Source organism: Zosterops lateralis (genome assembly GCF_965231275.1).
Source record: "Zosterops lateralis genome assembly, chromosome: 6".
Taxonomy (NCBI): domain Eukaryota; kingdom Metazoa; phylum Chordata; class Aves; order Passeriformes; family Zosteropidae; genus Zosterops; species Zosterops lateralis.
Window position 1 is genome coordinate 38,927,199 of NC_139761.1, and position 13,528 is coordinate 38,940,726.

Below are 13,528 nucleotides of genomic sequence, written 5' to 3' on the forward strand. Positions count from 1 at the left end.
TTCCTCTGCCTCCCCATCCTCAATATACTTTCTAACCATGTGTCTGGTGACGGGTATTTGAGCAGTACTAAAGGCCAAGTGCTACTCTGCACCATCTCACATCTGTCCTGCTTGTCTCTTCCTGTCTGTACAGTCAAACCCAAAGGGGACCCATGCTGTCCCTCCTGGAATTTCTAGATGAGGTCACTTCAGTTTGGTTTTGTGGTATTTCATTACAGTTTGAGACTGAATCTGTCTCTTGTGACTTGAGTCTTACCAGAGGAGACTCATCTTGCCAGCTCTTCCCTAAAGTCAGGACTGGGCTGGCAAGAGAATATTAGAGCATGTTACTGAGGGTGCTTCAAGGTTTTTGGTAGGCAAAATAGCAAAAGGAATGGATTGGGTTGTTTTGGAGGAGAAGGGGACTTCTGCCAGTGGATGAAAGGGAGATTTGCAGGTTTCAGCAGCTGAAATGTGTGGCAAGTCAATGGCAGGCTGAGTTGCAGGTCAGTGGCAGGCTTCCTGGCTGCCCATTCCATTGAACACCTGGCACTAATTCTTGTCTCTTACCTTGGCAGACGGCCTTCTCCGACTTCCTCACCGGGAGCTCCAAAGACTTGGCAAAGCATGTCAGGCTGGTTGTGAGTGTGCTTGGGTGCTCTGGTCCAGGGAGGGGGTGAGCTGTGGAGGTGTGAGGAATGTCCCTTGGCACACTGAGTATGCCAGAGTTGGGGAGCAGATATGTTCCTGGGGGTATCAGCTTTCCCTGACTTGGAGAACACTCACTGTAGGGAGTAGAGGAGGGAGGCCATCTCTCCCTTAGTGGGTAGGATGGACCAGGATCCCCCTTACAGCAGCCTGAACACCTGTGTGTTGTCTCTAGTGTGATGGGACAGACCTGACCTCCAAGATTCAGGATCTGAAACCGCAGTGCCTGGTCTTCCTTAACATCCCAAGGTGAGCACCCCCAGGACCTGTCTTCATATGCTGGGCTTCTCACACCTGTTATGTAGATCCTTGCCTGAGTTTGGGGTGCCAGTCCAGGCATTTCTTCTTGTCATTTCACAGGTACTGTGCAGGCACCATGCCCTGGGGCAACCCTGGGGAGCACCATGACTTTGAGCCCCAACGCCATGATGATGGCTGCATTGAAGTTATTGGTTTCACCATGACATCACTGGTGAGTCAGTGCTGTTGCCAGTGGCAGACAGCAGCCAGGGGAGTGATGGGCCCACTGACGAGGTGTCAGCCAGCCCACAGTTCCACAGATCCTCTCTGGAGAAGTTGTGGTACTGGCTTATATGACAGTATCAGCTCTATAAGATTTAGGTGAGGTGCTGTCTTTGTGAGTCCCTTCTCACTGGAATCAAACCAGAACTTGATTCACTTGTAACATCCAGCTGACAATGGATGTTCCCCTCATCTGCATCTCAGTGCATGTTCTGCTCTCACTCTGGACCCTTTCACAGGCTGCCTTGCAAGTTGGTGGCCATGGGGAGCGGCTCTGTCAGTGCCGGCAGGTGGTTCTCACCACGTCGAAGGCCATCCCCATGCAGGTAGATGGAGAGCCCTGCAAGCTGGCGGCTTCCTGCATCCACATCTCTCTGCGCAACCAAGCCAACATGGTGCAGAAGACCAAGCGGCGCAACTCCATGCCTCTGCTCAATGAGTAGGTTCCTCAGATCGATCTGCCACCTCCTCTCCAAGGAGGGATGGTTGGCAGGGAAAGGGATGGGACTGATCTGTGACTGGCAGAGGCATTTCAGTCCTTTCTTGGGGAGAGTCTGGGAAGGGATCAGGTCACAGAAATAAGGTCAGACCCTGATGTTGGAGAAGCTGCTTGTGCCAAGCTCCACACCCCAGTCTATCCAATACTGTGCTCTTGCCTATTTTGGAGGGATGAGGGGAATAAAGAGAAAGCAGGCTGTCACTTTCTGATCTTCTTTTTCCCTGCCTCTTGCACACAGCCAGCAGCCAGTGCCTGAGCGGCTGCGGATCCGGGTGAGCAGAATCAGCATGCGCGACTATGAGGCACTGAACTACGACAAGGAAAAGCTCAAGGAAGCCTGTGAGTGACTAGGGGCTGGGAGCTGCAGTCCCCAAGTCTGGCAAAGCTTGCAGCTAAACTGTGTGAGGTGTTGGGGATGAAGCATGGGCTGCTCCCTGAGTTGTGCCTGTGCCCTGTCCTCCAGCTGTGCCACTGGGGATCATCGTGGTTCCAGGAGACAGTGACCTGGAATTGTGCCGGACCCAGATTGAGAAGCTGCAGGAGGTGAGTCTCTGTGTGAAAAGTGGCCATGGCTGAATATTGAGGGTGAAGGGACTCAGGGAAAGGATTTCTAGGCCACCTGCACACACCAGCACACACACTCTTGCTTTGGGTTGTGCTAAGAGATCATGGTTTGCCATCACCACGTGGTGGAGGCAGGGTCCCAAGCTGGATGCCTTGTTGCTCCCTGCTGTCTGGCAGCTTCTTTTTCAGCATTGCTCTTCTAACTGTTCTCCAAGCCCAGAGAGTGACTCTGAAGAACTACAGGGTAGTATAAAACGCCAGCACACATCCTGTGGGGGCCTATAACCCTTCAACTCTCCACAGGCTCTGTGTTTCCTGTCACAGCTCTGCCCTCTCCAGGTACCTGGATTAAGTTTATAACCCCTCCCACTCTTCTCATTTGCAAGCACTAATTTTTGTGTCCTTGCCAATGTACTAGCATATGTCTGTGACCTGTACACAGACTCTGTAACTCTTGCTCCTGGTGAGCAGTGCCTTCTAAGCCCATAGTGTGGCTCCTGGTGCTGCACTGCTCAATCTGATTTTTTGCACAGAAGATCGAAGGGACCTTTTTTAGTCTGCTGTTAGCTGGCTCTTATGCCTACAGAAATCCCATCCGGTGTCCATGTAGAGTCCCGCAGAGCTGAGTTGCAGAGCTGCTTGTCTGGGCTGGCACACCAGCATCTGCCTCTTGCTGTGCCTGCTCTGTATGTGTGCCCCCTGCCCACTTTGTGCCCAGGCACTGGTGAGGGCACACAGGCAGGCACATGACTAGCAGCTCCTGGGTTCACAGGGTAATGCTTTCCTGCTGTGTCAGTGTGGTAGACCAATGCCCCTGCAATCTCCTGCACCTTTAAAACTGTGCAGTGTGGTTGATGTTCCTTGGTCACCTCATGGTTTACCTCTTCTTACTCCTTGGGCAAGCACTGTGCTCTGACCTTAAAGCCAGGCAAGGACCAGGTACCTTGGCCAGACAGTGTGTAAAGCCAGATATGGCAGCACATTAAGCAACTCCAGTGGGATGAGAGAGGGACTGGGGGGCTGCCCAGACACAGGCTGTAACAGGACACCTTGCCTTTCTGCAGGATTTCCCTGCACAGCCCTCTGCTTTAGAGCGCCTGCTCTTTCAGGTGTGTATGGTCTTTCTCTGTCCTCTGGGCCCATCTGTCATGTCCACTGTGCCAGTCTCGTGGGCTCGTCTTGTGACACTGCTCTACAGTCAGCTCCAGTCTGTCCCATGGTGCTCCCTGTTGCAGTGTGCTGTGCCTGTGTTCAGTTTCATCCAAGTGCCTGTAGTCCTCTGTGTCTGCAGGGACCTCCCAAAGCAGGAGCAATGCTTTGAAGAGAGATGCAGAGGCCATAACCTACATCTTTTTCCTCTCTTTTATTATGCAGGAGGGAGATGGAGCCAAGCCGAAGACACTGTCATTCCAGAAGCTGTCACCCAAGTGGTGCTTCCTGGACTGTGAGTATCACCCTCCCCTAGGAGTGTTGACTGGGTCTGATGATGTGCTAGCAAGGTCTAGCCAGCTCAATGGAGGTAGGGGATGGAGATCTGCATGACTGCAAAGATTCAAGGTTTACCAATGCATTAGAAACCACAGAAGCACCTGAGAATCAGGGCATAGGAATTATGGCTCCTATGCCAAACAAGATGGAGGAATCAGTAGCCCAGTAGTAGATCAGTAGTGGATCAAGTAGTGGATCAGTAGTGGATCAACACCAATGCATGCAGCATGGGCTGCAAACAGGAGGAGCCAAAAGACATAGTTGCCATCACAGAGACATGGTGAGACAAGTCACACAACTGGAGTGCTGCAATGGATGACTATAAACTCTTCAGAGGGGACAGACAAGGAAGGAGACCAAGCTGATCTCTTCCTATGTCAAGGTGACCTGCTCAGAGGGAGTGAAAGCTGTGGATGTTGTCCACCTGAAGTTCAGTAAGATGTTTGATGTTTGACACTGTTTCCCACAGCATTCTCCTAGGGAAACTGGTTGCTCGTGGTTCACATGAGCGCACTGTTCACTGGACAGAAAACCAGCTGGATGGCCAGGCCCAGCCAGTGGTGGTGCCTGGAGTTACATCCAGCTGATGGCTGGTCACCAGTGGTGATCCCCAAGGCTCAGTATCAGGCCTGGTCCTATTTATTATCTTTTATCAGTCTGGATGAGGAGATCAAGTGCATCCTCAGTCACTTGCAGACAAATGGGGTGGGAGTGTTGATCTGCTGGAGGGTAGGAAGGCACTGCAGAGTCATCTGGACAGGCTGGATCATGGGCCAAGGCCAATTGTACGAGGTCCAAAAACGTGAATGTCCTGCCCTTGGGTCACAACCACCCTGTGCAGTGCAGCAGGCTGGAGGGACAGGGGCTGGAAAGCTGCCCAGGAGAAAAGGAGCTGGAGGTGCTGGTCAGCAGCAGCTGAACATGATTCAGTGTGTGTGTCTCAGGATCGATTGCCAAGGTTCTTAGGAATGCCCCTGCCTGAATTAAGGTGCAAATGAGACCATATGCCAGTGACAATATTATGGGTTTTATTTGATAGTAAATATGAGAAAGACAGAGAGAAAGAAATAGAAAATAGGTGGGGGGTACAGAAGGAGAGCAACAGGGACAGAATAAGGAAAGTATCACCACTCCATGGATCCCAGCGATGCTCCGTTGATCCTCTCCAGCTGGTCTTCTTGGTGGTGAAGGTCCCTCCAAAGAGCATAGAATCTGATGGGTTAATATACACTCAGGCCAGGTAGGAAAATCCAGACGCCTCCCGGGGTGTGGGGGGGTGGAGTTTGCCATTGTCTCTTCCACATCTGTTGCATCATGTGCAGTCCTGTGGTGCAAGGCCTCAGGAAAGACTGTGGGGGCACTCTGGGGGGCCTTTGATGGATTAGTGCATCCCCTCAGCTGCCCCTCACACAAATGTGGATGTGGTCTTCCTGGGATTGGGGGTTCCATAGCCACTTTGTGTAAGGGATGATGGGTTCACTGCCCCTGAGCAGAGGTTACAACACACCAAAACTTTCTCTCCCCACTTCGGCTGGGGGGGAAATCTGTGCAAACCTGCTCCCAACAAATGGGTCTGTGGACTCCAGCCTGATTCTTAGCACAACTGCTAAATTTTGCTTATATTCTTTTCCTTGTTTACTTGTTTGTTTCAGGTGATTGAAGAATGGGCTTTCCATTTTTTTAATCTAATCTCAGCAGTTTGACTTTCAGTCCAAAGTCCCAGTCAAGTATCTTCAGGGAGGCTTCTTTGGTTGTAGCTTCTTTATACATTTTTTTTTATAATGAGCAAAAGTTTATATCAATGTTTGAGGCATGAACTATTTCAGTCTCTGACAGTCTCCAGGTCGCCAAGAAGGCCAATGACACCCTGGCCTGGATCAAGAAAATTGTAGTCAGTAGGACCAGGGCAGTGATTGTCTCCATGTACTTGGCCCTGGTGAGGCCACACAAGGAATCCTGCATACAGTTTTGGGCCTATCACTGCAAGAAAGAAATTGAGATGCTGGAGCATGTCCAGAGAAGGGCAGCAGAGATGGTGAAGGGTCTGGACCACAAATCTTAGGAGGTGTAGCTGAGGGAGCTGGGGTTGGTTAGCCTGGAGAAGAGGAGGTTGAGGGAAGACCTTATCTCTGTCTTCAACTACTTGGAAGGAGGTTGGGTCAAATTGTGTTGGTCTCTTCTCCCAAGTAACAAGCAGGAGGATGAAGGGAAATTAATGGCCTCAAGTTGCATCAGGGAGAATTTTTTTCTGGAAGGGTGATCAAGCATTGGAACAGGCTGCACAGGGAAGTGGATGAGTCCCCATCCCTAAAGATACTTAAAAGATGTGTAAATGTGGCATTTAAGGACATGGTTTAATGGTGGGCTTGGCAGTGTTGGTTTAATGGTTGGACTTGATGATCTTAAGAGTCTTCTAACCTAGGCAATTAGATCATTCTGTGATTCTATGAATTCTATGTGATTCACAGAAACCACTGAGGCTTGGGACTCAAGGATATTGGGGTCTTTGGGGCTGAGTACAGCAGTGCTTTCCCCCAGGCTGTGTGTCTGGCTGCTGACTTGGAGTGGAGCAAGGGAGGTCTGCGGTTCTCTTGCCCCTGGAGCTGAAGGCAGCTTGGTGGCATGTGTTTGTCACTGCGGGCCTGCTGGGGATGCTGTCCTGTGTTGTGCAGGCAGGGGGCCCCCCTGCTCCAGCATATTCGGAGCTGGGCTCACCATGAGCATTGCATGTTATGGGAGAGCAGCCTCCCTGCTGGACTCCAACTGCTGCTTCTCCTGTGCCTGAAAGTAGCTTTCTCATCTCCCTTTACCTTCTCTGACCAAGAGGCTCCCTCTGTATCTGGAAGCTGGCTGAGTGAAAGGCCTGTTGGTAGCATTTCATCTCTCTGACATCCCAGCAAGCAGTGTGTAGAGCACAGTAGAACACAACCATGGGTTGCAAAGTGGGCCTGGGAAGCTTTGTGCTAGGCAGAGAGAGTGCAGATTCTCCCTTCAAGGTTCCAGCCCTGCATATGGTGTTGCTGGTGCTGCTGCTCCCAGGTGTCACTACTGGACTGCTGTACCAGGGCTGCTTTCCCTTCTCCTGCCAGTCTCCCAGCAGCAGGTTCTGGGCTCAGGAAAATGTGTCAGGAAAGAGACTAGAGTCTCATTCAACACAGCACAGGTTATTCAAGTGGCTGAATTGTAGACCTTGAATAGTAGCTCCCAGGATGCAAATATCCAGGATAAGCATGGCTCTTTCACTCTTCTTACCTGCCCTGGCACATCCCCAGTCTGCAGATCCTTGGGCCTGTAAGGATCCCACTGCAGCAACCTTTCCTGGACCAGCACCAAGAGCCTGTCAGGATGCTGGGGAAATGCTGCCCTGCATGGGAATCCAGCTGACCCGGCACTGTGCTCTTACCTGTCCTGGTCTCCCTTGGTGATGCCCCAAGTCCGTAATCCTTCCCTGCTCCCCTAGGGGTGGTGGCTGTGTGTATCTGGCTCCAGCATAGCCACTTGCTCTGTTGGAGCTTCTCTTTCTCTGCGGTGATCTCTTCTCTAAGGAAGAGGGATGAGCAGAGGGATGTACTCAGACAGGATGGAGACTGATTTGAAGCTTTCCTGTCATCCCAGGAGACAGGGGCTTTTATCTACAGCTAGTGGTGGTATGCTGTGTTGTGCCTGGCAGTCAGAATGCTCTGAGTGGCCTCATGGAGGTCCTTAGTCAAGTCAGCAGGAGGCTGAGCTCTCTTCTCACAGCCTCCTGTAGTGCCCCCATTTCTGAGCACTGTTAACAAGGTGCACCATGTTAATCACAGCAGTTCCTTGCCTGGTGTAAGTGAATGGTGAGGTGTGCACTGCATAGCCCTGAGATTCATCTGCTCAGGATAATGCTGGAGCACCTGAAAGCCCCCAGAAAGGCTGTGGCATCAGCTAGTTGTGTTCTTGTCTTATCTGTGTCTCCTTGGTAGGAGTCATTGAGGAGGAGAAAGCAAGCGTAGGCATGTTTCACAGGGGCATGGTGGTCTTTAGGCCTAAGGGGCTGCCTCTAGGGTGAAGACACCAGCAGAATCATGAAGGGAAGTGGTTTGCTCCTGGTCAGGGGCTGTTGCTTGCTTTGCTGCATCCTCTGTGCAAGCCATGAAGTGGCTGGATAGCTCACTGTCACTCATGGTGGGAGGAGGCCATCTCCCTTGTCTCACACCAAGGATCAGCCTGTCTCATTCTGTTCCTGTCTTACAGCAACCACGGCCGATCGGTTCTACAGGATAGACCGGGCACAGGTGAGTGCAGCCTCATCCTGCACTGTCATCCCCCTTGGAGGGTGCTTGGGTGTCCTACCTGCATGCAGACCAACAGGCAGGCGTAGCCTTGGGGCCGCACATGTCTCATATCACTGCCCTGCCCTTTGGCATCCCCCAAAGGGATGGCATGATGAGCCTGGCCCAGGACCAGGCTTGGCACTTCCAGGGTTCTGGAGAAAAGGGAAGAAGCCACGGAGGTAGCACAGAACCTTGGGTTGAAAGCTGCCTGCAGGGCCTTCCAGTGCAGTAGGTAAGAAATAGCAAACATAGTAAGACTGGCCAGGGGACCCACCAGCTGGGATCATTTTCACCAGTATGAGATACTTTCTCTAATGAGCTGAGGAGGAGGATGTGGAGATAAGGTTTACAGGGTTGATAAGGTGGCAGGAGATAGGAAGCCTAAAAAGAACAAGGAGATGCAAAGGCTCCCAGGCACAAGCCATTACTGGTCTGCTGAACAAATGGGTGGACCACAAACCCACCCACTGGGATATGAGAAGATGGAGTTTTGCAGAAGTAGGTCTTGCTTCTGAAGAAGCATAACCTGACTTGTATCTTTCAGGAACACCTCAACTATGTGACAGAGATCTCTCAGGATGAGCTCTATGTGCTGGACCCAGAGCTAGTGGTCACTCAGACTGTGAGCACTTCTCCTGCCATGCCTGACCTGGTGGACTCATCTGCCACACCCCCTGGGCACCATTTTGCATTTCCATCCTCTTCCTCCACTCCACCCTCCTCTCCTGCCCCCAGGTGAGTCTGGAATGGTAGTGCTGGGCCTCATGAAGAATGAGCAGTGATGGGAGAGGTAGAATTGGCTTCACAGCATTGATCCCTGGGCCAGATTACAGGGGGGCTCCCTAGAAATTAGCAGGAATTCAGTGTTGAGTAAGACCAAGAGATGAGATGCCATCCAGTTTTCCTTGTTCTTCTGCCAGCGCTGCCCTAAACAGTGGGGCATCACCAGGTGGCTCAGCCATGGGGTCAAGCTCCAGCACCTGGCCTATGGGGCAAAGGACATGAGTGTCCTCCAGCAAACTAAGGCCAGTGTCGGGTATGGATGAGCAGTGGTGCAGGAGCAGCGGTAGAAATGGGCATGGGAAGAGCCCAGATCAGGGAAGGAGTGCCACAGACAGGTTTCTCCATCCCTCTAGTGCTGGCATGCCCGTTAGGGCCATCTGCTGCCAGGACTGGCAGGGTTAGTTACACTTTCTCTTCTTCCCTTCCAGCACTGAGCCTGAGCGCTGCCTCCCACATAAAGGTGAGTGGAGTCCTACCCCTGGTCATACCCCTCTCAGGTTCCACTCTTCTGTTTTCCTGCCATGGTTTTTTTTGGCCAGTCCTTTCCCTGGTGAGCAGGGAGAAGCCCTGTTGTTTCACGTGTCCCGAAACATGGAGCCCTGTGGGTGGGTGACCCAGAGGTGAACACAGACAGACCTGACAGTGATTTGTGGAGTGGCCCAGCCAGGCGCCTTCCTGGCTCCACCATGTGGGAAATGATGTGGCAAGGGGTTAATCCCCCACCTGCAGAGCTGAGTGCTGTGGACTGGGTTGGGAGGCTGTCTCTGCCTCTCCCTGGGGAGGTGAGAACACTAGATCAGGGGCCCTCACCAAGCTGAGCAAATGGAAGGAGTTTCCTGAAGCTTGATTGGAGCCTGGAGGTGTGAGTGAGTCATTGGTGAGAGGCATCTTGGCTGCTGGCTGATGCCCAGAAGACCTGCTCCCCACTTTCATCACAAATTATCCTGCCCAAGGGCAGAGACTATTCTCCCTGCACATGCACCTCCCTGGGGCTGAGGTCTGGCAGCACCCCTAGCTACATGGTGTCTCTTTCCTTCCCCTGGCTTGTTCCTTACATTCCTGAAGGTGGAGGAGCCGTGTAAATGCAGTCTGACCAAGGGGTTAATCTGTGGAGGAGCTTGTGCTCCTGCTCCATTGGTGCCCAGCTCGTCTCCAGGATTAGATAAGCTGTGTTACAGATTGACTTTTCTGACCCTGATGTGTCTCTCTTTGCAGATGACCTTCTGATAGAAGCTGCCAAGAGTGGCAACTTCAGCAAGGTAGGTGCTCCAGCAGCCTGCTGCAATGAGCAGCCAGGGCTGGCTCCTGGGCTGCTGTGCCCCTTGGGCTAAGGGAAGCCCTGCCAGCCATTCCCCACAGTTGCCCTGGAGCAGTGCCTGTCAAGGGCCTTCCTTCAAGAGTGGTGGCTGGAAACCAGGCAGGCTTCCAGCAAGGAGCCCTGGTTCATCTCCTGGGGGACACGAAGGGAGGGAAGGGACTTGGTAGCATGGCTGAGCTGGACAAAGCTCCCCGCCAGCCCCAAGTATCTCAGGCACTCCGGGCACATAATGCTGGGGCTTAGAGCTGGGGCTTAGAGCTGATCATCCTGAGCAATCTGACAATCCTGTAGTTCCAAGAGCTGCACCGAGCTGGAAGAGACCTGATGGTTAGAGACTCCTCGGGCCAGACTGTCCTCCACCATGCTGTCAAATCAGGAAGCAAGGACATCGTCAAATACATCATCGAGAATGGTGAGCTGGAGCCAGAGTGCCACTCTTAGCAAAGGAGCCTGGCAGCCAAAAAAAATCGACCCTTTGCTCAGAGGGAGTACTCCTGGGCTTACATCCCTTCCCTCTGGGTTTGCTACCTCATCCTTCTGGTGTATGGGCTTTTCCTGGCATCTGTCTGCCAGTACTGGGGTGTCCTCATGGCTCTTGCTGTATCCTGGCAGGGATCAGCTTGTCTCTGGGCAACATTCTCAGTGTTTTGCTTCTGCCTTCAGGGCAGCTGACCTGTTGTTTTTGGCAGTTCCCACTGAAATACAGCTTTATTTTTATTTAGAAATTTCTCTGTAATGAGTTCACAACCAATTCTTTCCTGGGATCAGCTGGGCTCAGATGCCATTGCTGACACGAGTTCTTTGGAGCTAGGCCTTCTGCAGGCAGCATGAAAATAGCAGCCCCTATGGAATGATGCAGACTGTGACCAGGGAGTAGGCAGGTCTGTCTCTGCCCTGGAGCCAGGTCTCACTTACCTGTACTCTTTCTTTCCACAGCTCCTTCAGAAATCCTTGATGCCACAGAGGAGGAGAAGTAAGTCTCTGCCTGACTTGCATTACCTGTTGGCCAGACCCTCTGCAAAGTGACCAGTCATAGGGGCACTTCAGCTGCCCTTGCTCTAATTGCCAGCCATGATTCCCAGTCCATTTTGGACAGACTGCCCCTGAGCAGCACCCTCTCCTCTGCCAGGGCTGCCTGGACAAACACAACTCACCATCAGCTCCTGCTGCTGCTGAATTGCTGTCTCTTGCTGCCACCTGCATGTGCTGATTGTCCCTGTTCAGGGGGACATCTCACATCTCCCACTTTCTCCTCCTCAGCGGTGAAACCAGCTTGCACCAGGCTGCAGCCTTACGCCAGCGCACTATCTGCCACTACATCGTGGAGGCCGGGGCCTCGCTCATGAAGACAGACCTGCAGGTGACAGTGCAAACGGTGGCAGTGTGGCTTTCTGTGGTGGCCAGGGGGCTGGCAAAGAGCAGAGCTAGCAGGAGAGCAGAGCAGGGGTGCTTCGGATGAGGTGTTTGCCAGTCAGAGAGGAGCCAACGTGGTGCACCCATGCTTGTCCAGTAGAGCCCAGCTACAGAGGGGTTAAATCCCTCTTCTGGTGCTTTTCTCCCTGTTGTTTTATTAAATTAGAAGCAAGGGGCTGGAATGTCTCATCCCTGTCTCCCCCTTCCCACCCTCAGGGGTCAGAGTAAGGACATTCTCCCTGAAAGCTCCCTCCCAGCTGCAGGACTCCCCCCGCTCTCCCCCACTGGCAGTCATGATGAGGGATCTGGGAGCTCCTCTTGGCGGGTGAAGTTGGCCTGGGGGGAGCAGGAGCAAGCAGTGGCAGCACTTTCCCTCACATGCCGAGTTAATTGAGCTGTGCCTTAGTGTCAGGGAATTGTGCCAGCCCTGGCAGAAGAGTTGCAAAAAGGGAGGGCTTGGGGCCATATTTTGGTACAGGAGGTTCCCAGGGCAGGCATATGGCAGAGAGGATGTGATCAGATCTCTCTGGTAGAGGCTTGTAGTGATGGGCTGTAGCAGAACAAGTCAAGAGAGTGCAATCTGTGAGTCTGGGCCACCAGTTAGGAGCCCAGTTGAGGGGTGCTGGTGCTGGTGGAGCTTGGGGTTCAATTTAGATGATGCACATCCCTGTTTGCCAGCTGCCAGGAGTATGCAGTACAGATAATCTCTGGCTCCCCATCTCTCTTCCTTGGTCCTGTCTAAGGCTTAGAAGGCCTTGCACAGTGCTCAGGGTGGCGCTACCCTGAATGGAGACTCAGCTGGCAGAGGCAAGAGGGCAGTTCTGGGAGACATTGGCCCCTCTCCGTCCCCAGCCCCCTCATTTGCCTGAAGGAGAGGAACAACCCCCAGCCTGCCAGCACAAAAGGGAGACTTGCTCAGGCATGCGCCTGCCCCAGGGAATGGGTCTGCACGTGCCTGTGCAAAAGCATGTCGGGTTTGTGGCTGCCTGGGGACCCTGCCATGCTGCTGCACTGACCTCTCATGGGCTCTGGGTCACAGCCTGCACAGGCAGGATCCTCCTCATTAGAAACCCCAGTGGCAGACCTGTAGCACGGGTTTGGAGCAGGCTGATCCCACTCCCTGCAGTGGTGAGGGAGGCTGAACCTTATCAATTGGGAGTGCCTCAGCCCAGCCGGGCAGGGAGGCCCTGGCAGCTCCAGTTTCAGGCTGCAGGCAGGCAGTGATGCAGAGGGGCTTCTGCAGGGGAACAGGAAAGAAGCTCAATTCCTCCTCTGTTAAATGAGTGATTGCATTCAAGGGATGTGGAGAGGAGGCCATCAAGCAGAGCCAGCACCAAAGCACAGAGTTGTCTCCATCCCCTAGCTGCGGGGGTATGTGTGCGGGACCATGGGTGTGCCCAGTCTTGGGGTGCACATCCCAAGGAAATTTCTTGGTGCATGATACCTCTCTGCAGCCACACACAGATGGGCATTTGTGCACAGCCACATCCAGGCCCAGTGGAGGGCTCTGTATGTCTGACCATTGTTCCTGATGCAGTAATATGGCTGTGGGCTGCTCTGGAGGCCCTTGCATGCTGCTGCAGCTGCCTATGCCCTGCTGTGCACCAGGGGATGAGCCAGGCAGGATGGGTATCCCTTCCAGGGCTGGTTTTCAATGGCAGAGGCAGAGTGCCAGGTTTCTGTGGCCTTTCTCAGTGGCACAGTGGAGCCTGGACACTTGGAGAGGAGGAGCAAGGAGCAGGGGGAGGGAAGGGGGAGAAGAGACAGAGCTGAGAGCTGTTAACAGATTTGCTTTTTATGGAGTGCGGGAGTTCATTAGTGGACACAATCCAGATGGCTGCAATAAGCTGGTGAAATGTGATCCTCCTCCGGGAGCTGGAGCGCTAGCCAGGCTGTGAGAGGGAAGGGGGGTTGGTATTCCTGGGCATTCCCCAGACATGCCCCTCATTC

At 53.1% G+C, this 13,528-nt stretch overlaps 1 protein-coding gene across 4 annotated transcripts in view; it reads left to right on the plus strand.

Annotated features, from left to right (window-relative positions):
• DGKZ (diacylglycerol kinase zeta) overlaps positions 1-13,528 on the plus strand; it is a gene marked incomplete at its 5' end in the record, with an annotated part of 47,626 nt that overhangs the window by 31,395 nt on the left and 2,703 nt on the right. For 3 of the 4 annotated variants that reach the window (XM_083863997.1, XM_083863996.1, XM_083863995.1), the window contains 14 exons: positions 558-620; positions 863-936; positions 1,048-1,159; positions 1,449-1,648; positions 1,947-2,047; positions 2,172-2,251; positions 3,647-3,716; positions 7,985-8,025; positions 8,609-8,799; positions 9,276-9,307; positions 10,063-10,106; positions 10,457-10,577; positions 11,102-11,138; positions 11,426-11,525. In XM_083863997.1, the coding sequence (XP_083720123.1) occupies positions 558-620; positions 863-936; positions 1,048-1,159; positions 1,449-1,648; positions 1,947-2,047; positions 2,172-2,251; positions 3,647-3,716; positions 7,985-8,025; positions 8,609-8,799; positions 9,276-9,307; positions 10,063-10,106; positions 10,457-10,577; positions 11,102-11,138; positions 11,426-11,525 (1,266 nt within the window). Of the gene's footprint in view, positions 1-557; positions 621-862; positions 937-1,047; positions 1,160-1,448; positions 1,649-1,946; positions 2,048-2,171; positions 2,252-3,336; positions 3,382-3,646; positions 3,717-7,984; positions 8,026-8,608; positions 8,800-9,275; positions 9,308-10,062; positions 10,107-10,456; positions 10,578-11,101; positions 11,139-11,425; positions 11,526-13,528 lie in introns of all 4 variants that reach the window. The other variant, XM_083863994.1, reaches the window with a different exon arrangement.